This window comes from Saccostrea echinata, unplaced genomic scaffold (genome assembly GCF_033153115.1).
Source record: "Saccostrea echinata isolate AGI-Se365-2 ecotype Australia unplaced genomic scaffold, CSIRO_AGI_Sech_v1 ptg000047l, whole genome shotgun sequence".
NCBI classification, from domain to species: domain Eukaryota; kingdom Metazoa; phylum Mollusca; class Bivalvia; order Ostreida; family Ostreidae; genus Saccostrea; species Saccostrea echinata.
In genome coordinates, this window is record NW_026889796.1 from 14428988 (window position 1) to 14455299 (window position 26312).

Sequence of the window (26312 nt, forward strand, 5' to 3'; positions counted from 1 at the left end):
TTTATTTTTGAAGAATACTTGATGTTCATATAAAATTTATTCCATTATTTATAAAGTTTTTTGTATTTTTACGCTACAAATAACATTGGAAAGGCAATACTGAGTAATTTAGCTACCTGCTACAAGAAACTAAACAGATACAGTAAAAAAAAAAAAAGCAAAGCACCAATGATAATTTGACAAACCTAATATACTTTTCCTTCATTTCCAATGTGGAAATAACAAATACAGTGTTCATGTATGTGTTAACACAAAAAAAGGCACAAACATTTCATTGACTGCAAATGGTATGAGTATTAAATGAAAACAAATAATTAAAAACAGTCGTTTATTTACTTTCACTAAAAAAAAAGGGGGGGGGGGAGAGAGAAAGAACCCTATAGCTTTGAAGCATGCTGAAATGATTATTCAACATCCCAAAATTGAGATCAAGAGTGGCCAATTTCATTTCAAAAGAAAATAACTAATTCAAATATAAATTTTGTTGAATTCATACACATCTATTCATACTCATAATGCCAATGCTGTCATAACAATATAATTATTAAAAAGAAATATACAACTTCAAGTTATATATTTGGCAATTAACATTGGTTATAATCAAGAAAAATATTAATAGCCCGAAAGTATTCATACCAGAATAGTACATGTATAATAAGCAATCTCCTATAAATCAGCTTTACTTATTATCAATTCAAAGGAGTCAATAAAATAAAGATCTAATCCTGTGAATTCTGGAAAGAATCTAGGCGTACAAGGCGAAGGCAATCCCCTGCTCTGCGAAAAAACATTTCTCAATTCTAAAAGTTCATGAAAAGTTACTTTTTTCTCATAAATTACATTGTCAATATCATTTTTTACACATTTGCTTTCTTTATTTTGTTGAAAAAATATTGATAAATAATTTATTTTTCACTAATGTTTTTAAGGTATGTGAAAAGAAAGAAAAAAAGCTTCACACATGATTCGAACTCTCTTCAAAGCTCACGATTAGGCGCTAGACTGAATGCGTTAACCACTACGCTACAAAGTCTACACGTCTTCAATGTGTATCGGTGTGATATAAATAAATCAGTTTGATGAATCATATAATTTTTTTCAGAAAAGTTCGATTTTCATATAGAATGAGTTCAGACTCCTTTTTTTGAAACATGAAATATATTTTACATTTACTTTTCCGTCATTTAAACATTACTGAAGAATGTGGACTTGACCCATTCATGTTCAAAAATAATATTTTATGGCTCTAATAATCCTATTTTCCACTAAATATTCTAAACTGTCAACTTCAAAAACAGATTATCGATTTATAAGTCATTCAATAAAATAAAGAATCAAATGTGTTGAAGATGACATTATTGAAAACATAATTTTAGTAAAATATAACTTTTCTGTGAACTTGTATATTTAAAAAACATATTGTCTCTGAGCGGGGGAATGTGCTCACCTTGTATGCCCTCTTTCTTTAGATTATCAAATTTTGTTTACATTTCCATTCAAAAGCAGCAATATATATAGTTCTTACAGACTGGTACTCGTACAAAAAAAAAACATCTTGAATTTAAAAAAAAACTTTTCATCTTTGTTTAAAGCATAGATTTAATTCATTTTTCTGCTGGATGAGAAATGGAAAACATTACAAGTCATATATTACAGGTTTCTAAGAACAAAGACCTTCTCCCTTAGAACAAGGACTCTTGGATACATAAAAATTAATCTCAAAAGTTTTCAGTACTGGTACGACTATATTAAATCTAAAATAGTTCTGCTCACACAGAAAATTTTTGATGAAGTATTGATCTTACTTGATGTTAGAAATTTTACCAACTAGGCTGTTAACTTTTCTCACAACTTCTTACAAGGATCTCCATATCTGTCGTTTAATTAGCAAAGCATATAATGACCCATTTCTCATAATTATCTGGAACCTGGCTGTTAAATTTCTAAACTTTGAACTTCGGATAAAAAAATTTCCATCCAAATATGGACACATTAAACAACTCTGAATATCTATTTTAACATATGTTTGAAAAGGTGAGGAAAATTATCAACACATGTATTCACTTTTGAGAACTGGGACTTTGGGTAACGTATAGATACTATAAACTCTTGAAAATACAAAAATAGAGACTAAATTCTAGCAAAAACTATTTTTTACAAAAGTTTACTATTTAATTTTTATCAGTCTTTTGCAAGAAAATTGACCAAAATGCAGGAAAAAAAGTTCAGACATAAACCCAAATATGATTAATATCCAATAGCCAAAGCTCTAAAGTGAACATTAAACATTGGAACTCTGTCTTCTTAATGACCATAAAGAACAGATATACATGTGCAATCGTAACACTTTTTGTATAAAGTAATATCAAATTCAACAGTTTGGAAACTCCTTCCCATAGATGTAATTTAAACAATTTTAACAAATGGAAATGTATACATTTTGCTAAAGACTGACAGAATGATGAGTGAAATGACAGATTATCAATGATACAGTAGGAATAATAAGTGTACAACTTAATATGTTCTTTAAATTTTTGAAGTTTAATGGCACTCATTTTTACAACCAATTATGAAGAGAGAGCGAAAAAAAAATTGCATGCAACATGCAGTTTTAACTTTGATACATTGATATGAACTTGGTGGGTACAAACAGAATAATAAAACAATTTTTGCTTACATTGGAATATATACAACATAAAATAGAGGTTAAAATTCTTTTCTAAAATACAATCACCTACATTCTTGGCAGTGTTTTAATGGTAGTGTTAGTTTAATATAGTAATTACCAGGTAATTAAACTAATTGTAGAAATAAACTTATCTCAAGTTAACAATTTCTTTCATCAGTCACATAATTTTACAAATTTATGACAATAAAAATAGGAAAAAATATCATACCAATACATTTGTATCATCGTCATTTTATATCCTTCTAAGTAACAACCTAACATATTTTTATAAACAGAAAACAGTATGAATAAATCTCAAAAAATTAATTTGAAAACGAAACCACTTAGAGAACACATAAAAACAAGTTGAAGATCAAAAATGACTAGTATTTCCAATGGGAGCTAATTCACTACTTAACAATTCAATAACAAGGCATATATGATGAATAACAGAAATGGTTGGATTGCTTTTATTTGAACACAAGTCGGATAATAAATCCTATTTGGACACTCTTGTCATCTCTTCAATCTCCAGTGATGGAGTTGCACATGAATTCACAAATTCTCTATTACGCTTCTTTTGCAAGTGATGGGAGTTGCACCTGAATTCACAAATTTTTGATATGCTTTTGCAAGTGATGGAGTAGCACATGAATTCACAAATTCTCTAATATGCTTCCTTTGCAAGTGATGGCGTTGCACATGAATTCACAAATTCTATATTACGCTTCTTGTGCAAGTGATGGAGTTGCACATTAATTCACAAATTCTCTTTTATGCTTCTTTAGCAAGTGATGGGGTTGTACATGAATTCACAAATTCTCTGTTTTGCTTCTTTAGAAAGTGATGGAGTAGCACATGAATTCACAAATTCTCTATGCTTCTTTTGCAGGTGTGATGGATGCAACGTTCTACAAGGTTTAAAAATCTCTATTATCTATAGAAGAAGTTTTTTCTTGTCACACAGAACTATTGAAAGATAATCAGCTCAGTAAATCTTGTTTTTAATTAACACACCCTTTGAGACCCTGGTAAAATGAAATCACTATAGTCATTCCCAATGTAAATAATTACACTTTGTTTAGACTTGAAATTTTTAAAATATTTATATCTTTGTTGATAATAACTACCAATGCCCTGTAATCCCCCCCCCCCCCCCAACACACATACATCTTTCCTTCCTTTGTATTGGGAAATAAATTATATGAACATTAATTCATGAAAATCATGAAAATCTTTAAATTAGCTTTTTTACATACTGTATACAGGGAAATTTTCACCCGTTTTACTTTCATCACTTTCACCCTCATTGACACTAGGCAAAAAAATCACATTTTATTTTAAATAAGGCACTGACCTATAGGGCCAGGATTGGCTTTAGTCCTATAGGTCAATTCTTTAGAAATTCCGAAAACATCATTTAAAACAAGTTGAATTTGAAGAAGACAATACTACCTCTTAAACACAACAGTGTCTGGGCAAATTTAAAATGGGGCAAAATCTGAAAGTGTGAAAATAACATGGGGCGAAAATAACCCAGAATACAGGATCTTAATATTGAGGAACATTTTCTGTAAAACAATTCTTTTTCAAAATTACAAACCAGCAGAGCTTTATTATCTTTGCAGGAGGAGCCTTCTCGAATGAACTATCTCTTGAGTGAACCCTTCTCCTTGAACTACTTTTACTACTCTTCTGGGAGCTAATTTTAGAGGCACTCTTTTTTCCTGAACTACTTTTTCCACTCTTGACAGTACTGCCTACTGATAAAAGACTTTTAGAGGAACTGCTTTCACCATCTTGTTGAGTCTGACAAAAAAAAATTAGACTAATCACAACTTGGACATGAAACACATGCATAATTTCATATTTACAATGAATTTTGGATTAATGTTCCATCAAGAAAGCAGTTTTGATGCTTAAAGTATCAAAACTCTACCAATAATTAGCTTATAGTGCTTGCAATCATTTTAATATCTTTTAAATGATCTTCATAGTTAGCTTATAGTACATGTACTTGCAATCATTTTAATTTCTTTTAAATGAAAAAGAAAAACTCTCTGTTTATAAGTTTGTATTAATTAGCTTGCTTTTATAGAAAAATACTGCATCACTCCTGCAACTAAAGGTGCATCAAATTATAAAAGAGTTAACAATACAAAAATATTACGTTTTTTTAGAGTAACATGTGAAATTGTTATCCCCGGAAAACCATTGCCGACTGAGGTGAAGCTGAGGTCTGCAATGGCTTTCAAGAGATAACAATTTCACTTTACCCTAAATAAACATGTAATATTTTTTGTTATTCTGAATTTATTTAAAATGCATTTAGAAGAAAACATCACAGTGAACCATATGCACGGACATTTTGCTCAGTTAACAATTTTTATAATGTTACCCATTGTCATGCATTTTCAACCACTGCTTTGTAAATTTACCCGGAGAGCATGGTTTATGCATGGTGGCATATTTCTGCCCCATGTGTGCAAGTTATTTTTCTGTCAAATATGTCGACATGCAAGATAGATATGTTGACATGCAAGATAGTTATGTCAACATGCAACATAACTATGTTGACATGCAAGAAAATTGTAATCAAATAAAAATTATAAAAAATCTTCAAAAATCTCAAATATTGCCCACATGTGACTTCCAATATGCTAGATGCTACTTATTTATGTTGACATGCAAATTATTTATGTTGACATGCGAAATAAATATGTTGACATGCAAGTTATTTATGTCAACATGCAACTTAGATATGTTAACATGCTACTTATATGTCAACATGCAACTTATTTATGTCAACATGCAACTTAGTTATGTCAACATGCAATTTGTTTTTGTCAACATGCAACTTAGTTATGATGACATGCGAGATAAATATGTTGACATGCAACTTAGCTATATTGAGTAACAGACATATACATGTTCAATGGCGCCTCGTTTATCCGGACGCCTCTGTCCCCAACGAAATCGTCCGGATAAATGAATCGTCCGGATAATTGAATCACATCTCAAAAGGCACTCTCTAAGCATGTATGTACATTCTTGTTTCAAATGTGACAGCAAAGAAAAAAAAACTTTTAAACTATATTTTGGTTAATTGTTTTAAAAACAGTAATTGATTAATGAAAAAATATATTAAAATGTAATTTACACAATTAAAAAAAAATGGATGGGCAATTTTATGCCGAGACCTCCTTTTTTAATTCGCCTTCTCTTTGGCATGTCACTTCATGGTTTGAGCAAATTTTGATCTACTGTTGTTTTTTTCGCCATATATTATAATTATTAAAGCTTATATGATATGACAGAACTGTTCAGGATCATCATTGAAAATGTTCAAATATAAACTAATCCTGAATATTCCCCGTATATTCATTACACAGGGTTACTATAAAATTAACTGAACACTGCAAGCTAACTCAAACAAAGTATTAAAGACATTCGTAAACACTAGCCATCTTCATGATTATCAAAATTTTTTTTTTTCTACACACGCTAAGTTTGAATTTCGATCATTAAAAATACCTTGAAAAACGTAATCAACTTCTGTAGGTAACGCCAGTTTTATATGTAATGGACGTTTGTAAACGGTAGTACATTAAATAGAGATATTTCTTAAATTATGTACCTTTCTTTACTGTCTAGTGGGGGAAAAAAGCGTTTCAAATACATTTACGTTTTTTAGAGATGGAACATCGTATTTTAAACTAACGCAATCGACATGATAAAGAGCATTACGAAATCGCTCGTTATTTATTGTTTATTTTATTTACAACTCTTCAAAATTCTCCTGAATTTACCGATGTATATAGAGTTAGCAATATGATTTTGAACGGATTATTATTTAATTAATGCACAGTGTCAGCTAAATTCTTTGAGCTTCAAAATAAAGATAAACGTGTGATTAAATTGGGGTAAACACATGCTAATTATAGACACTATTGTTTGTAGGTCACAGGTAACCGCCTTCAAACTGACTGCATGGCCAATGTTTTTACAACAATTATCACGAATGCAAGATAAGTGTGAAAATGTCGTTTCTTGAAAAATTACCGTCCGGATAAATGAGTCATTTTTCAATGAACTATTATGTTTTGTAGTAGAAATTGACCGTCCAGATACGGAACGCGAATTTCCGGATTAATGAGTCAAAATAACGTTGAAAAAAATCGGTTCCCAAAAAATATCGTCCGGATGGTGAAGCGTCCGGATAAATGGCATCCGGATAAATGCGGCGCCACTGTATATAATTTTTTAAAAAAGTAAAAATATCCAAAAATGAAATTACAAGTCGATGTGAATGTCTTAAGACACAGGAATGGCAAAAAAGTTTACAGTGAATATGATCGATTTGTGATTTTATTTTGGATATATACTTTTTTTTAAATATGATCGATTTTCAAAATAAGATTTTGAATTAAATGATCAAATTTAAATGCAAAAGAAATTATGTGATACACAATTTGAACATTCGTGCGAGCGTGCAGACTCGTTACTACCCAAGACACGTGCAATGAGGCACGTTTCTGTTTGTTTGTTGATTTAGAAACGGGACCGTAGATTATAAAACGTTTTTAGGGCACCTCTCTGCGGGCGACCTATAGTAATTTGTGTGTCCGTCCGTCCGTCCATCTGTTCGTCTGAGGTCTCTTTTAAAGGGTGTGCAGTGACCTTGAACTATGTTTTAAGGTCCAAGGTTAAGGTCATAGTAGAACTGTATCTGAAAAATGCATGTAAACATAAATAAGTTGCATGTCGACATAAATATGTTGCATGTCAACATATTTAACTCGCATGTCAACATAACCAAGATGCATGTCGACATAAATAAGTTGCATGTAGACATAAATAAGTTGCATGTCGACATAAATAAGTTGCATATCAACAAATTTATCCCGCATGTTAACATAAATAAAATGCATGTTGACATAAATAAGTAGCATCTAGCATGTTGAATGTCACATGTGGGCAATATTTGAGATTTTTGAAGATTTTTTATAATTTTTATTTCATTACAATTTTCTTGCATGTCAACATAGTTATGTTGCATGTTGACATAACTATCTTGCATGTCAACATATTTATCTTGCATGTTGACATATTTGATAGAAAAATAACTTGCACATAAGGGGCAGAAATATGCCACCATATTTATGCACGTGGTACGGTAACAGTACTTTATTTTTTTTTTGTCCTGTCTGTCTGTTTGTCCGTTTGTCTGTTTGTTTGTCCATTTGTCTGTTTGTCTGTCTGTTGTCAACTTTAACCTTGCCCATAACTTTTGATTGGTTGGAGCTATGACTTTCATATTTCACATGTGTATTCCTTGTGACAAGACCTTTCTTTGGGTACATCATATTTGACCTTTTGACCTTGACCTTGGAGTTTGACCCACTTTTGCAAAATTTTATGAGACTTTAACCTTGGCCATAACTTCTGAACAGTTGGTGCTTGGGGTTTCAAACTTCACATGTGTATTCCTTGTGACAAGACCTTCCTCTGGATATCAATCACTTTGACCCTTTGACCTTGACCTAGGAGTTTGACCTACTTTTGAAAAACTTCAACCTTGGCCATAACTTTTGAATGGTTGATGCTAGGGCTTTCATATTTCACATATGTAATCCTTGTGACAAGACCTTCCTCTGGATACCAACCACTTTGACTTTTTGACCTTGACCTAGGAGTTTGACCTACTTTTGAAAAACTTTTACCTTGGCCATAACTTTTGAATGGTTGATGCTAGGGCTTTCATACTTCACATATGTAATCCTTGTGACAAGACCTTCCTCTGGATACCAACCACTTTGACCCTTTGACCTTGACCTAGGAGTTTGACCTACTTTTGAAAAACTTCAACCTTGACCATAACTTTTGAATGGTTGATGCTAGGGCTTTCATACTTCACATAAGTAATCCATGTGACAAGACCTTCCTTTGGATACCAACCACTTTGACCCTTTGACCTTGACCTAGGAGTTTGACCTACTTTTGAAAAACTTTTACCTTGGCCATAACTTTTGAATGGTTGATGCTAGGGCTTTCATACTTCACATATGTAATCCTTGTGACAAGACCTTCCTTTGGATACCAACCACTTTGACCCTTTGACCTTGACCTAGGAGTTTGACCTACTTTTGAAAAACTTCAACCTTGACCATAACTTTTGAATGGTTGATGCTAGGGCTTTCATACTTCACATAAGTAATCCATGTGACAAGACCTTCCTTTGGATACCAACCACTTTGACCCTTTGACCTTGACCTAGGAGTTTGACCTACTTTTGAAAAACTTCAACCTTGGCCATAACTTTTGAATGGTTGATGCTAGGGCTTTCATACTTCACATATGTAATCCTTGTGACAAGATCTTCCTTTGGATACCAACCACTTTGACCTTGACCTTGACGTTTGACTTTTATTTAAAAAACTTTAACCTTGGCCATAACTATTGAACAGTTGTATCTAGATCTTTCAAATTTCACAGGTGTATTCCTGGAGACAAGACCTTTCTTTGGGTATCAACATTTTTTATCTTTTGGCCTGGATTATGACTTGCATTTGAGAAACTTTAACCTTCGCCATAAGCTGCCATACGGGGGCATCAGTGTTTCACAAACATATCTTGTTATAAAATGTTTTTAAACCAATCAAATTTGACTATTTAACATGAAAGTATAACCCACTTTGTCATACATAAATCAATAAAGTTTAAAGCGTTGACAAAACTGACCTGTTTGGTAAGTTCATCCTGATGGTACAAAATACGACTCAACAAAACGGCAAACGTTTTCCTCCTCTGAAGTCCATCATCACCATAGAGACCTGTAACGAATCACACAGTAGAGGTTCTGTGAGTATTGAGCTTTAAAAAATGATACCCCGCCTTTCATACCAGTATGATGGCAAAGTGAATTTCTTGGCAGAATGTGAGTTTCTGTGAAAGTAATACTGAATTTCATACAGGGGCTTCAAGTGCCAGGGATGGACAATTTTGATTCATTATAAACATAATTTGTTATATCTGTTAGTATCACAATATAGCTTACAGTCACAGGAATGAAAATCACTTCGCTGTAAGCGTCAATGCAATACAAGAGGCCCATGGGCCACAACTCTCACCTCAGTATCTTTGGCCCAGCTTTTCTCCCTTGTAATAAGTATTGTGACCCACCCTACCCCTGGGGGTCATGATTTGAACAATTTAGATTCTACACATTCTATACATCCCAGGATGCTTCCATATAAGCTGCAGCTTTTCTGGTCAGGTCGTTCTTGAGAAGAAGATTTTTAAAGATTTTTTCCTATACATTTCATTGTAAAACTTTGATTCCCTATTGTGGCCCCACCTACCCCCAGGGATCATGATTTGAACAATTTAGAATCTAAACTACCCCAGGATGCTTCCATATTGAGAAGAAGATTTTAAAAATATTTTCCTATATATTTCAATGTAAAACTTTGATTCCTAATTGTGGCCCCACCCTACCCCCGGGGTCATGATTTGAACAATTTAGAATCTACATTACCCCAGGATGCTTCCATACAAGTTTCAGCTTTTCTGGCCCATTGGTTCTTGTGAAGAAGATTCTTTAATGACCCAACCCTATTTTTGTCTTTCCTTGATTATCTCCCCTTGGAAGGGTCTTGGCCCTTTATTTGAACAATTTAAACTCCCCTTCACCCAAGGATGCTTTGTAAAAACTTGGGTTAAAATTGGTCCAGTGGTTCTTGAGAAGAAGTTGAAAATGTGAAAAGTTTACAGACGGACAGACAACGGACAATAGGTGATCAGAAAAGCTCACTTGGAGCTTTCAGCTCAGGTGAGCTAACTAACAAGTTTGAAGCATGTTCTAGAAGCATGTTTTACTGTATAGAAAACCCCAAATATCTGAAAGATTGAAGCATGAAATAGAAGGTGCACAATGGCAATATGTAATAAAGATTTAGTGAAGTTTCATTAAAATGCATTCAGTGGTGTAAGAGAAGTTGAGGATAAGAGATGGCTACATGTACCCCCAAATGTAATGTATGGAGGAATGTACTAACGGACACCGCATCACTTTGTAAAAATGGAAATTCTGATGACGTAGAAACATTGATGAAATTGATGAATGAGTAAAAATCTTCAAAGTTTCTAAATGTCACTTTCGCACTCTGAATAAAAAGCTCTTATACTATTAAATATTATTAGATCGTTTAAGTTTTCACTCGCCATATTTTTTTAAAAATAAAATTTTGAAATCATAAAATCCTTCAAATATAACCATGTTTACAGTCTATACACCCCACTTTTTAAGAGGGTTTGATAAGGTATTATATCCTGGTCAAAATATTCATGATTTACCATATACTGCTTCAAATTATAATGCCAGTTTTGCTTATTTGGGTGTGAAAAGCCTGTGCACAAAAATTCATGCAATAATACCTGTTAAATGTACAGTTCAACTGAAAATGAAACCAGAAGTCTGATGAGACTGTAGCTCTACTGGTTCGTATTTATACCATAACACTTGCACTTGAAACTATGCAAAGCCATAAATAGAATAATGGTCCTTGGTTAAGTCTCTTTGTGGCAAGATTTATTGCAATCAGATGAAAACTGTTGGAATAGTAGCCTTTAGAAAGAATTTCTAGGAGTAGCGTTTTAAAAAATTGCTTAAACGGTGGGACAGACAGCTAGACAGACAGACAGCGGACAACTTACTATCACATAAGTTCTTCTGGTCTCTGACCAGTAGAGCTAAAAATGAATAACTAATGAAATGAATGAACTAATGAATGAAAAATGAAAACTAATTATCAGGATTTTAAAACAAGAGGTCCAAGGGCCTTAACGGTCACCTGAGTATAAAACAACAATCTATAGAAGATCCATAGAGTATAAATAAACTGATAGAAGAAGCTTTTGTAAATCTTTGATCGTCCATTGTGGCCCCACCCTATCCCCAGTCATGATTTGAACAAACTTGAATCTATACTACCTGAGGATGTTTCCATATAAATATAACCAATCATGGCTTTGTTATTCTTGAGAAAAGAATTTTTTCAAAATTTTTCTTACATATTCCAATTTAAAATTTTCATTGTCCATTATGGTCCAACCTACCCCTGGGGATCGTGATTTAAACAAACTTGAATCTACACTACCTAAAGAGGTTTCCACATTTCATCTTTCATGGCCCAGTTGTTGTTGAGAAGAAGATTTTAAAGATTTTTCCTATATATTTCTATGTATACTTTGATCATCCATTGTGGCTCCACCCTACCCCCGTGGGTCATGATTTGAACAAACATGAATCTACACTACCTGAGAATGCTTCCATATAAATATCACTCATCATGGCTTTGCTGTTCTTCATCAGAAGATTTTTAAAGATTTTTCCTATATACTGTATGTGTACTTAAAAAAAAGCAGGCTTCATATTCTAGCGGCTTTGGTGCAGACAACGATGCACTAATTCATGAATACCACTAAGAATTCATTAATAAATACAATATACAGCATGGACATGTATAGCGCTAATTCATGATTTCGCCAACAACTCCATACCCAGTGATTGCGCTAAATTTTGAATACGCCAATTTATGTACACGTACAGTATTTCTATGTAAACTTTGATTGTTCATTGTGCCTCCACCCTACCCCGTGGGTCATGATTTGAACAAATCTGAGGATGCTTCCATATAAATATGACCAATAAGGGCTTAGCTGTTCCTGAGAAAAAGATTTTAAAGATTTTTTCCTATATTTGTCTGTGTAAAACTTTGATCGTCCATTGTGGCCCCACATTACCCCTGGGTGTCATGATTTGAATGAACTTGAATCTACACTACCTGAGGATGCTTCCATATAAATATGACCAATAAGGGCTTAGCTGTTCCTGAGAAAAATATTTTTTTCCTATATATTTCTGTGTAAAACTTTGATCTTCCATTGTGGCCCCACATTACCCCTGGGTGTCATGATTTGAACAAACTTGAATCTACACTACACCAGGATGCTACCATATAAATAAGATTCATCATGGCTTTGCTGTTCTTGAGAAGATTTTTAAAGATTTTTCCTATATATTTCCATGTAAAACTTTGATCCTCCATTGTGGCCCCAACCCACCCCCGGGGGTCATGATTTTAACAAACTTGAATCTACACTACCTGAGGATGTCTTCACGCAAGTTTTATCTTTCCTGGCCCAGCGATTCTGGAGAAGATTTTTAAAGATTTTTTCCATGTATTTCTTTGTAGAATTTTGATCCTCCATTGTGGCCCCACCCTAACCCAGGGGTATGATTTTTACAAACTTGATCTACACTACCTGAAAATGTTTCCATGAAAGTTTTATCGTACCTGGTCCAGTGGTTCTTGAGAAGAAGATTTTTAAAAGATATATTAATTTTTCTTTAATTCTTAATTATCTCCCCTTGAAAAAAGGCATTGGCCCTTCATTTGAAAAAACTTACCCAAGGATACTTTGTGGCAAGTTTGGTAGAAATTGGTCCAGTGGTTCTTGAAGAGAAGTCAAAAATGTGAAAAATTTACTCATGACACACAACCACACACCCACACGACGACAGACGAAAACAGATAACAATAGGTCACCTGAGTGACTCACGTGACCTAAAACATAGTTATCATACAAGATGCATAATTAAACTAGTGCTAATAATGGTAAGTATCAAACCTCACCTGGAAAAGCTTCCTCTGCACCCTGTAGAAATCGTACCCTGCTAGTGGCAATACCTGGCTCTCGTTGGAAGTCGGTAACATCTACATATTTATTTACTGCACCTATAAATTTAGACAACCTCTCTCGCATTTCAGTTTCTGGATCTTTTTTTGTGCACAGATTCACCTGGGTTTCAGTTAATGTATCATCATCATGATCAGAGAATTCCTCATCATCAAATAATAATGGCGAATACAATACTGGCACTTCTTTTAAAACACTCTCATCTTCCATGGGTTCTAATGCTTCTTTTTCATTCGTTAACTCTGTTCCCTTCACTTCTGCTTTTTGATTGGTTAATTCTGATCTGTCATCCAATTGGATGTCTCTGTCACCTATCTCACTCTCTTTGTCTGCATCTGACAATGCATTTTCTGTCACATGCTTCCCTGACTGGATTGTTACACTAGCATCCAAATTTAGTCCCTCTGTAGAAACTTCATCTGAGGAATTACCACTACTTTTCACATTGTCTGTGCATACATCACTCTTAGCACTATTTTCTGTGGACTTAGCACTAATAACATTCACACTCTCTTGCTGGTCACATGACACTGTGACATCATGTTCAGTTTGTTCATCCCCTGACTCGGTCACAACTTCTGCCACTGTTGCCAACATGTGGAGGATTCTATACTCATCCTGAGAGGATTCCAAAGCTGCCACTTTGTCATAAACTCTTTTAATTCTTGAAGTCCTCAATTCCTCTGAAAGAGATGAAGTACTTGTGTTCGGACTAGCAGAGCAGCTAGCACTGTCCACATTTTTTATTGGAGAACACAAAATTTCAATATTGTTTTCATTTATCACTTCAGGTGACTTTTCTTCTTGTTCTTTAGAGTTTAGAAGTTCTGATGGCTCTGAAACACAAGGACTTTCACCAGCACTTGTGGTGACAATTCCACTCGTAATAGTGTCACCACAAGGAGTTGCTGAGGAGACTAAATTTAGATTTCCTTCACACTCACCAACTTTCTCGCTCACCTGTTCTTGACTAGTTTTTGAACCTCCTTTGTCATTGCTTTCTTCATTGTCAGCAATTGGACTGACAGAGGCTGCCTCTTCTTGGTTCCTTGGCACCATTTCCATGATGCCATCCAATTCTGAATGTCTTATAACTTGCAGCAGTCTTCCATCCAATTCACCACTTTTGATTTTTTCCCTGAACTCAGGTGCATGCAAAACCTGCACTTTTTTCACATTTTTCAGCTTCTTTTTGGACCCTATATCATCATGCTTGATCGTTGTACACAAACCTTCTTCTTTCTTTGAGTCCTTCTTGCTCAGTAAGATTTTTTTGTCAGTTTCCACAAAAAATTCTTCATATCGCTTTGGAACTCTCTTTTTCCTACTTTCTGTCCTTCTAGGTATGACTGACGTGTCTTCGTTTGTCGACTTTGGTGCTTTCCTCTGATTGGCTGGTTCAGATTTTCTTGGTGAGACTGCTAATTGTGGTGTTCTGACTGTTAGTTTGTCACTATCCTCAAACTGACTCCTTGAATCCCCACAGATACTAGCACTAAGAACTCCATCAAAAAGATTTAGACCCCCTTTCTCAATCTCCTGCATAACAAAATCTTCAGAAGGTAGTCCATCTCCCATTCCAATGGCTTGAATCACAGAATCCACAGATCTAGGATACTCCATTGCATCTGTGTCATCATTTAAGTCCTCTGGCATAAGCATGGCTTCTCGCGCAGCAATTTCAAGAATGGATTCCTCTGTAATATCTTCTTGTGCATCTTCTTGTTCCATTCCTGTGTTCAAATTGCTAACGGCCATAGGCTGACTACTCAGACTTCTATCCAAGGAAGAACTATCCAGATTGACATCTTTTAACACTTTCTGAGTCTTCATGGGTGAAACTGAAACTCTGTTCCTTTTAGATTTTTTGCCAAGGGTGTATTCTCTATATGCAGGTTTAGTTGTAAATAATACAGTACCAGTTGATGTTTTTAAATGAGATGTCAAGTTTCTCATCTGTATTGTCAAGGGTTTCTTGGCAATATTTTCACATGAACCCATTGTGATCAGTGGCTCTCCTTCTGCTGACATGGAGGGTCCCTGTGGATTTCTTCTCACAGTCTTGATAAGCACTGCACTTGAACTGTCTTTTCGCTGTAAGAGCCTCCTATTGGAGATGGTTATTGTGCTGGGATTAAGTGTAAAGACTGTTCCATTTATGTCACAATCATCTACACCATCCACGTCTTTCTCCCACAACTCCTCAAAGTCTCCACACTTGAAATGCTTCTGTAAAGGCATCTGCGTCTTCTGCTGCCCCAAACAACACATACAGCGAACAATCACTGTGTCAATCCACAATGTGTTATGAACTCCAATGTCATTTTGAATGAAATACTTTTCAACACATGAAGGGGCTGGACGAGGTCTGTACTCTAAGTTAGCTAATCGGCTCTGAAGCAACTGCAATGTCGAGATTTTAAAAGCCACTAACTCTTTCAGGGAAATGTAGCATTTGTCGTTGATCTTGAAGGTGTTGAACTGGGTTCCACCCACTAACAATAGTCCAATCTTGATCCTGACATTTTTCTGGCCTGGCTTAGTACTACTTTGTGGTGAAGACTTTTTCTTGCTGAATGCACTTTCTATCACCTCTTTTTGTCGAAGAGCCAATTTTTCATCATTATAAGTCCTTTGTAGAAGTGCCAATTTTTGCTCTTTGGAAGAAATTCCTGCAGGGCAATCGATGGCTTCATATCGATCTAGAATGTCACTGCATTTTATAGCTCCCCCACACTTGGAACATCTTGTGTGCTTTTCTAAGACCTTTTTATAGTAAATACCAGTTGCAGCTTCTGCTAGCTTGCTCACCTCCGAATTTAGTTTGGAGCTTTTGTTTAATAAAAATCTACACATTTCTCTCAGACTTTCCAGTGAAATCATCTCATGAATATCAAATTCGGTGCATCCTCGCTGCTTTAGGTATGCCAGCTCTTCCAATGTCATGAGATCTACCTCACACATGCTTTGAAGTATGTAATTTTCCACTTCTCTCTGAAGTTTTGGTAGGAGGCGCATCATGATTTCCCCAACACTTACGTAATTCTTTTCATCCCTTACGATACCTATGAATTCGTCAGTTCCAATAGCAAGAATTTGTATCTGTGGCAAATAGTACATCTGGTTCATGTGCAACCAGATCTGCTCCACGTGTATTTCATTTCCCATGTCCAACTTGTCACAGGTGCACACTTCTGGGTAGTTGGAAAAGTCCGGCCAGTACATACTGATTGTTTTCTTCACTGCCAACATTTGGTTTTTTGGCATCAGCTTTAGTTGGTGGCTTTGACGAGACTGTTGACTTTTTTGGACAGAAGTCTGTGATTCAACATTCTGCAAGTACCCGGAAAAGTAACTTGGAGTGTTACATTGTGGTCTAGGTAAACAGAACTGTTGTGAATGTCTTTGCAGTCCTGGACTCTGGTATCCTGAACTTGATGTCCCAGGTGACAGATAATTTGAATTGGTATGTGCAACACCAGTAGACAATGATTTGTTGGATTGGATACTAAAATTATTCACCATTGGATTGGGTGCTAGAGATGGGGCTAGGGAGGGCACCACACTACCTCCCTGCGGCTGTGGAAGATTTGTGGAGTAGTGCTGAAGTTGTGTCAAAGATGAAGCCTGTAGATGAGCAGCATTCATATTGTACAATGATCCCTGGTTAGAAACACTCTGAACTGGTAATCCTAAATGATGTGTATACCCATTTCTGTTGTAATTTTGAACACTTGGGGACATACATTTAGTTTGTTCTAGCAATGTGGGGAGTGGATTTTTGGCTGATATTTGATCAACGCATGAAAACATGCTGGAGATTTCTGAGTTCTGATGTTGAATGGTATTCATATTCAAGTCTGTAAGAATTGGCTGTGGACAAGATCTACCCTCTTGAACCACTGTCAACTGACTGCCACTTGCTGCAGGTTGCAGATCAAGATTTGGACGACTCTGATTATAAGGATAAGAAGTTGAGGTAGTCATGTTAGCATCCAAATGAGGTAAGTATTTTGGAGTAGACATTCTACTTTGTTGATACTGAGATGAGGGAGTTGAAAACACTTGAACAGGTTGATATGTGGAGAGAGCCAAATTACACTGCAGTGACTGGAATCCTGGTAGAGGTGTATTCTGTGAGACAGGCTGGTACATAGACTGTGGAGTAACATTTTTCTGAAAGGTCGACTGTACATTAACTTGAGGAAAACATTGGGAATCAGTCGTCAAGTTCTGTAACAAATTTACAGAGTGTTCAGTAGCTTGATTTCTTTGTTCACTAACCATCAACTGGCTAATATTTTGAGACACAGGAATTGAATCCATAATACCTGCAGGAATGGAAAGCCCAGAATCCGTTTGCAATGAAACACTAGCCTGATTTTGAGAGTTTATATTTTGATTAAGTGCTGGTGGCACCAAGCTGTGGTTTATAGTTTGTGTTTGTAAATCTACTTCTTTTCCAACATTGCTCTGATATGTAAAATTGAGAGTAGCTGTTTCCAAGGCAGAAAATTTCTGGGGCACCGGGATAGTACTTTCCATTGGAATTGTCACTGGGTTACTAAAAGAGACAGAGTTTGCACTTTGGCCATTGACACTTTTTTCAGGATTCATCTGTAATCTACAGTTACTGATGGGTTCTGCAATACTGTTGTCCATGGTGGAATCAAGGAGTGATCTGTCTGTATTAATGGGTTTAAATGATGAAAGAAGAGTGCTTGCTGGGGGTAACTGGCCACTGGTCTGTACCTCAGGAGGGGCTGGTTGTAACTGACCACTACTTTGTATCCCTGCAGTGACTTGGGATAAGTGACCACTGCTCTGTGTCTCTAAAGCAACTGGGAACAACTGGCCATTGTTCTGTATTCCTACTGAGACTGGATTTAACTGACCACTGCTCTGTAACCCTGCTAGAGCAGAGAATGGCTGTCCACTGGTTGGTACTCTTGCTGGGACATGAGATAACTGACCATTACTACCGGTATGTTTAACAGCTAGGGGACAAGGTGGTTGTAACTGACCACTACTACACATCTCTGCTGGAGGTGGTTGCAAATGACCATCGATATGTGTCACTGTTGGGATGGACTGCAACTGATCACTACTTTGCATTCCTGCTGGGACTGGATTTAACTGAACACTACTTTGTATCCCTGAAGGAGGTGGTTGTAATTGACCACTGTTATGTATATCTGTTGTGTGTTGGGATAACTGACCATTACTCTGTATCCCTGCTGGGGTTGATTGTAACTGACCACTACTTTGTATTCCTGATGAGTCTGGAGTTAACTGACCACTTCTTTGTATCCCTGTTGGAGTTGGTTGTGACTGACCACTGCTATGTATCTCTGCAGTGACTTGGAATAACTGACCATTGCCCTCAGTCCCTGCTGAAACTGACAATGACACTGGGTCAGAAATGCCACTAGAATTTTTAACTGTATCACTCTCTGTGTTCAAACCTTCCTTCGAAGTATTCAGATTTAACTCAGAATCTGCATCCACTTCTTCCAGGAGCTGGTTTAATGAGTTTAGAGTTTCTGGATCAAATCGGCCAATGATGTTCTCTGAATTTATTGTGACTATATTACTAATCCCAGATTTGGCTGGTGATAGAGTTATCACTTGTTCTGTTGTACTAAGCTGTGTTGATGTAGCAGACACTGGCGTCTTCACAGCTGAGTGATCTCCACACTTGGCTGCCTCTGTGACAGGTTTATCTGGTAGATAGTACACATAGTTGCCATCCAGATCCTTAGCTACTTTGGGTTGGACAGGTTGAGCTACAAAACAATGATTCATAAATTAAACAAAAGTACAAGCAATCCAGAAAAACTTAACACTTAATATAAAATTATGTACAAATCTCTAAAGTTGATCACATTTAACCCTCATGGTGCCAGATGTTATTTTATGGACGACCCATATAACACTTTCACAATGTCTGTCATTGTTAAAATGAGATCTGCCATGTTTTCAGTTGTTGATATATAGACTTTATACATATGACATTTTCTTTCATATTTTACCCAATGAAAACATAGGTAATCAAAGATTACTAAGCTCACCGCGACGAATGTTATCTATAAGTAAGGTAAATCTCGCATCATATTTTTTTCCTAGTTAGTGTACATCCCAAAATTAATATCCATCAATATTAGATTCAGAATCCAAAGCAAGTCTGGAAGTGTCCATCTCTAGATGCATCATCATCCATGCTAATTTGGTTAAAATATGGCTAAATTCACTCATGTGGAAAATCTAGGTCAGATCCAGAATCCGAAGCAGGTTAGTTAGTGTACATCCCTAGATGCATCATCCATGCAAGTCTGGTCTAGGTAGGGTTTACAGTTCATTGAGAATGGACCTTCTCCAAAAAAACTTTAACCTGGTCACTCATCTGGAAAATCTCGGTCAGATCCAGCATCTGAAGCAAATATAGTAGTGTCTATCCCTAGATGTATCATCCATGCAAATTTGGTCCAGGTACGGCTTATAGTTTCTTGGGAATGGACCTGCTCCAAAAACTTCAACCTGGTCACTCATCTGAAAAATCTAGGTCAGATCCAGCTTCCGACACAAGTATAGTAGTGTCTATCCCCAGATGCATCATCCATGCAAGTTTGGTCAAGGCAAGGCTTATAATTACTTGGGAATGGACCTGTTCCAAAAACTTTAAACTGGTCACTCTTCTGGAAAATCTAGGTCAGATCCTGCATCTGAAGCAAGTGTGGTAGTGTCCATCCCTAGATGCATCATCCATGCAAGTTTGGTCAAGGTAAGGCTTAAATAATCACTTGGGAATAGACCTGCTCCCAAACCTTTAACCTAGTCACTCATCTGGAAAATGTAGGTCAGATCCAGCATCTGAACCAAGTACGGTAGTGTCCTTCCTTTGATGCATCATCCATGCAGGTTTGGTCCAGGTAGGGCTAATAGTTCCTTGGGAATGGACCTGCTCCAAAAACTTTAACCTAGTGACCCATTTGGAAAATCTAGGTCAGATCCAGCATCTGAACCAAGTGTGGTAGTGTCCATCCCTACTAGATGCATCCTCCATGCAAGTTTGATCCAGGTAAGGCTTATAATTACTTGGGAATGGACCTGCTCCAAAAACTTTAATCTGGTCACTCATCTGGAAAATCTAGGTCAGATCCAGCATCCGAAGCAAGTGTGGTAGTGTCCATCCCTAGATGCATCCTCCATGCAAGTTTGATCCAGGTAAGGCTTATAATTACTTGGGAATGGACCTGTTCCAAAAACTTTAACCTGGTCACTCATCTGGAAAATCTAGGTCAGATCCAGCATCCGAAGCAAGTGTGGTAGTGTCCATTCCTAGATGTATAATCCATACAAGTTTGGTCTAGGTAGGGCTTATAGTAACTTGGGAATGGACCTGCTCCAAAAAAACTTTAACCTGGTCACTCATCTAGAAAATCTAGGTCAGATCCAGCATCCAAAGCAAGTGTGGTAATGTCCATCCCCAGATGCATCATCCATGCAAGTTTGGTCCAGGTAGGCCTTATAGTTACTTGGGAATGGACTTGCTCCTAAAACTTTGACCGGGACACCAACGCTAACGCTGACGCCAATGCAGGGGGTATAGCATAAGCTCATCTCGACTTCGTCAAGGTGAGCTAAAAAGGGAATCCATTCATTTCAATGCTGTACTAAGAGTAAAACGATTTGCCTGTAATTACATGATGTGATTGGCTTTTTGAGTGGAATTCCTTTATGTATACTGAATTTGTCTAAGAAAATGAAACTTGAAGATCACTTCTTTTGTGACAGTTTAAAAATGAAATTAATGTTGTAAAGAATATACTCCATGAAAATGCAAAAATATAGATATATTGCATGAAATACTTTAAAATGTATATTCTCATTAAAAAATATCTTAGAATTTGGTCCAAAGAGCTGGAAAATGATCATTTGCTTTTGAAGTAAACCACAATAGGCATACACCATCATGGAGAAAAACATAAGGAATCAACTCAAGGAATGTTTTCTACTGGTATCACACCAAACTAAAGGTACTGTCAGCAAACTCACAAAATAATAACTCCCGCCCCCTACTGAACTTGCCAAAAAGACCTTGATTTTAAAAAGAATGACACATCCTCTGGTCATAAGTAATCATTCAGTAAAATATTGACATGCAATGTTTCTCCATTAGAAAATTATAGACCTGACATGAATTTTACACTTTATACCAGTGACCTCGAACTTGTCGGAATGACCTTGGGTCAAAGTCATGACACATCTTCTGGTGATAAACAATCTCTGTACCAAGTATGAGCTTCCAATGACTCTCCATTACAGTATATATCCCCTTAGAAGCAACATCTATGCAAGTTTGGAATGAGTAGGATTTAAAGTTTCTTTGGAATGGACTTACTCCAAAAACTTTTACTTTTCAATCACTTGTAAAGTGTACATCAGATGAAGCAAACTAAGCAGGTATGGTAATGCATTATCCATGCATGTTTGATCACCATGAGGTTTACATTTAGTACTTGGAAATAGACCTACTCCCAAAACTTTGACCTGGCCAATCATAGGTAAAATGTAGATCACATTCAAGATCAGAAACAAGTCTGGTAGAGTACATCCTGAAATGTAACATCCATGCAATTTAACTCCCTATAGTGCTTACAGTTACCTCAGAATGGGACTGTTCAAAAAACTTTAAGCTCTTTAATCATACCTAAAATGTATGTCAAATGCACTTCAAAGTATGTCTGGTAGCTTGCATCCCTAGATGCATCATCTATGCAAGTAAGGTCACAATATTTGGCATTTCCACAAATGGACAATTGTCAACGTTGACAATATGAATAGATTCCTTGCAATGATAATTTCAAGTTAACAATGTAAAAGTGCTACAATTACCATGAAGGTTCGTTGCAATAAATTTATGTCAAATAACATATGACTTTGAAATGCCAATAATTACAAATAATTTAAACCTTTTAAATGTAGATTTTCATTTATTGTTTTGTAACTTTTATCTAGTTATTTTTTGACAAATGTGGGTTCTATTTTCAACCTAAGTTATGCTGCTTGTTATGTTATCAGCAAAAGTGATTAGAAAATTGTGATAATTAAGCTAATCTGCAGAAATGTGTAATTTGATAGAAATTAACAAATCAGCTTGGCATAGGCAGCAGCATGGGCTCTTTATAAACTTGGCGCACACATACTGTTATCTGTAGCATCAATGGCAGGACAAGGGTACTATAAGTACTGAATAACTGAATATACAATTAAAATTTGTAAAATAAAATATTCATAAAATCAAAATAAAATGATTATGTGTAAAGAATTGCCCTTCTTAATTTAATCAGAAAAAATCACTACCCTGAACCTGAAACAAAAAAAGCTTTTATGTCTAAAAATGTGTCACCTAGTTCATCACTTGGGCCTGGTGCAGGTGCTTGTTCTGTCATCTTCTTACTTCCCAGAGCTGTAAAACAGGAAGGCACAATGTATGATATCTCTGTGCTTCACAGCAGGTTATTAAAAGCTTACAATCGAGCAATTAGCACCTCTTTCATAAACTTTTCTTCTAAAACTACAATTGTTTTAATACATGCATTGTATATGTATAAAACTATATCATTATTATTTATCACTTTTCTTCTAATATATCTTGTTCAGGTGATATTATAGCTACATGTAGTTACTTAAGTGATATTATGCACTCTATGACTACATATATCAGTTTTAAAAATGAAATGTGGGAAATTCTTCCTCAATAAAGACAATTCTCGAATTAATTACCGGTAGTTCACATCAGAAGTGTTCACATTCAAACAATTTATACACTATCAAGTCACTTTTTTAAGATGTTTTATTATTCAGCAGAGTAAATTTCAAACATCTCCACTTGAATGGATACCTTTACTCTGCTAAAAATCAAACTTGTTGGGACTAGAGGAAAGAAATTCAGGGATATCCAAGGATTTAAGAGTAAAACACTTCAATGATAAGTGGTTGGGGCTTCTAAATTACTTTGATATATCAATGGTATTTGAGTTACTTAGGTTTAACTGTATATGACCCCCCCCCCTCCCTCCAAAAGTCATTCAGTTTAGTCAGATATTAACTTCTAGAGCAAATAAAATAATTTTCCTTAGTTAATCATTAATAATTTAACACATAAAATTGATCAAAAATTGGTAGCAAATCAATTGCTGATTTTGTTTTCTTAAATAAAAGAATATTTCATTTAAATTAAGTCATATGCAGATATAATTTCATTTTCCTGCAGAAAACACTAAAATGAAGTATTTTAATTTACTCAGATATTACACCTTGCTATATTGCATATCACACCTCATCATGCACTTATATAAAATCAATGGGTTTTTTTTTTTAATTATTGTCATTCAAAAATGACTAAGAAGCATTTTAATAATTAATTAATCGATTACCTTGTGGGAATTGCAACAAATGATTGATTTCATGAACCTTAGAGCATTACCATTACATTGTTTGTATCATAAATAATCTGTAGCTATCTACTTACTGTTAGTCTAATTCCAACTTAAATATTGTCTGACTGCTAAAACATTTATGACAACAAAATGAAAAGCTTTGTAATTCGGAGTTCAATTCTTTGCTAGCAAAATGGGCCACTACATCTTGCATTTCTACTGGCCCCAACATCAAAATTTATTCCCTCATAAAATCACATTTAAAGGACTGCAAATGCAACATCAAATTTTTCTTATATCTTAAATAAATCATAATGGCTTAATTAATCTAGTCTTTATCCCAGTACTTCATCGAATTTGACTCGTTACGTATAATTATAAATACATGCATGATAAACAAAAATTCCTCTATGTATATATTTAATCTGCACATGTAATTTCTAAAGAGTGCTTACTTAGGACGGCAGAGTCGATTCGGAATAAATTCGTAATGGCGTTAAATATTCACCACTCCACATTGCAAAACAAAAACATTAACGACAACGCATCTGAAGCGCTTTAACATCATTTGACTTCCATTTTACTTAAATAACTATTCAGTAATTACCATGTATTCATCATAGAACTGCACCAAATTTTGTTCACATTGCGTAAAATAGGCATATTTGTAATAACAAAGTCTTGCAATTTTGCCGCGATCCAGTCAAGAGCCTCGTTTTCGCCATAATTTTACATCGCGAACCCGATTTGGATATATTTTTAATCTGGCTCAAGGGAGTGAGATGGAAAAACTATTTAATATTCCAGTGTTAAAATATAGGATTTTGAGGTTAAAAATTAATAGGGTGTATGGTGTTATGGAATATTTATTATTATCTCCTTTAATGGGGCACATGAGGCGGGTCTCCTGATGATTTTGCCAATGTATACTAAACAATAGAAAACAAGTGTTTTACAATTGTCAATTTCTCTTCTTCTACCAGCTAGTGCCCCTCCTTCAACTGAAATTGCTCTCTACGGGTCTGCCACAAGAATAAAGATTTAGTTGGTGGATTATTTTTATAAAAATTAAACCCCAGGACCTGCTCTATCATATTACCTGTATCCATTCAGTGACGTAGCATCGTTTTTGAAAGGGGGGGGGGCAACCCGAGGAAAAAAATTTCAACTTACCTGAAAAAACTTGACAAGCAAACAAAAAAAAAAGGGGGGGGAAATTGTGCAAACTCGGAAATCCTATTTCGTGTGTGTGTGTGTGTGGGGGGGGGGGGGAGGTAGGTTCCATCTTCTTTTAGCTTTTAGTACCATTTTTTCACTCAAACACTGCATTCCCCTTATATTACCCTCATTTGACAATACTGCAACCAAAAGGGGGGGGGGGGGCAACCGGATTTCAATGAACATTTCCTATAGAAATATTTATGTCTGGAAAAAAGTGGACAGCCCCCCCCCCCCCCCCCCCGATTCTACGTGCCTGCCATTGATACTCGATTGCAACTGTTTTAATTTTATTTTATTTTACATAGATGTCCGTTAAAGAAACACGAGCATGTACTTGAGATTTATTAATCCACAAAATATTTGCTTTAAATTAGACTATGAAAATGCTCTTGTATTAATTTGGGTACTGCAGGGAAAACGCACCACTGGAAACTATTGAAATTGAAACGGCATATATTTAAGGAAAGATTTTAAGATGTATACTAGATCAGTAATTTCTAGATATTCCCACTCTCCCTTCTTAGAAGAGAAAATAAAATTAAATTCATTTCATAGAACTGCGAATGCTAACTCTCAATCCCCGCCGATATTTTACAGAAATGTAATTCAACAGTTAGCAATTTCTCTGATCTTTTAAAATTAAAATGCCAAGTAGACTTCACTAGTAATTAATTAACAACTCTAATACCAATATCAATGTCAATTAATAAATGTGATTTTGAAAAAGTCATAGAATAAGATATGAACAGTTGACATCTTAATCTTTCTGTCTTGCTACTGATCTAAAATTGACTATATCTGATTCATTTACATGTAGATTGTAGTTGTAATCTCATTTGAAATTGGTCATAAAATGAATATTTTGGTGTATATTGGTCTGTAAGCATACCCCCCCCCCCCCCCAGTAAAGAAACAAAACAAGCTTTGGTGTGAATTTGCTTAGTAACAATATATGCCTGTAAAAATGATGATGATATCAAACAACAAACACAAAACACATGTACTTTTGTTTCATGTGGGATGGGTATTCTAAGTAATTTTTTATGAAAATTGATACAAGTATGTATTTAAATTCAGAAAGAAAGGAACATTATTACTTTCATGGATCTAGATAGGCGGCGAAACAATACTATTGTTTGCAGTCCTTCATGTTGATATTTTTAGACATGTAACGTTATATACCTGACTGTATTTATTGATATTTTTTTCAAATAAGCTAC

At 35.4% G+C, this 26312-nt stretch overlaps 1 protein-coding gene across 1 annotated transcript; it reads right to left on the reverse strand.

Annotated features, from left to right (window-relative positions):
* LOC133202511 (uncharacterized) lies at window positions 1-22892 on the reverse strand. The gene is made up of 5 exons (XM_061338350.1): window positions 22839-22892; window positions 13366-19215; window positions 9410-9501; window positions 4272-4477; window positions 1-3579 (listed from the first exon to the last, which is right to left on the reverse strand). Coding segments are annotated over exons 1-5 (6192 nt in total). The 5' UTR covers window positions 22882-22892; the 3' UTR covers window positions 1-3578.
* Between the last annotated feature and the right edge of the window lie 3420 nt (window positions 22893-26312).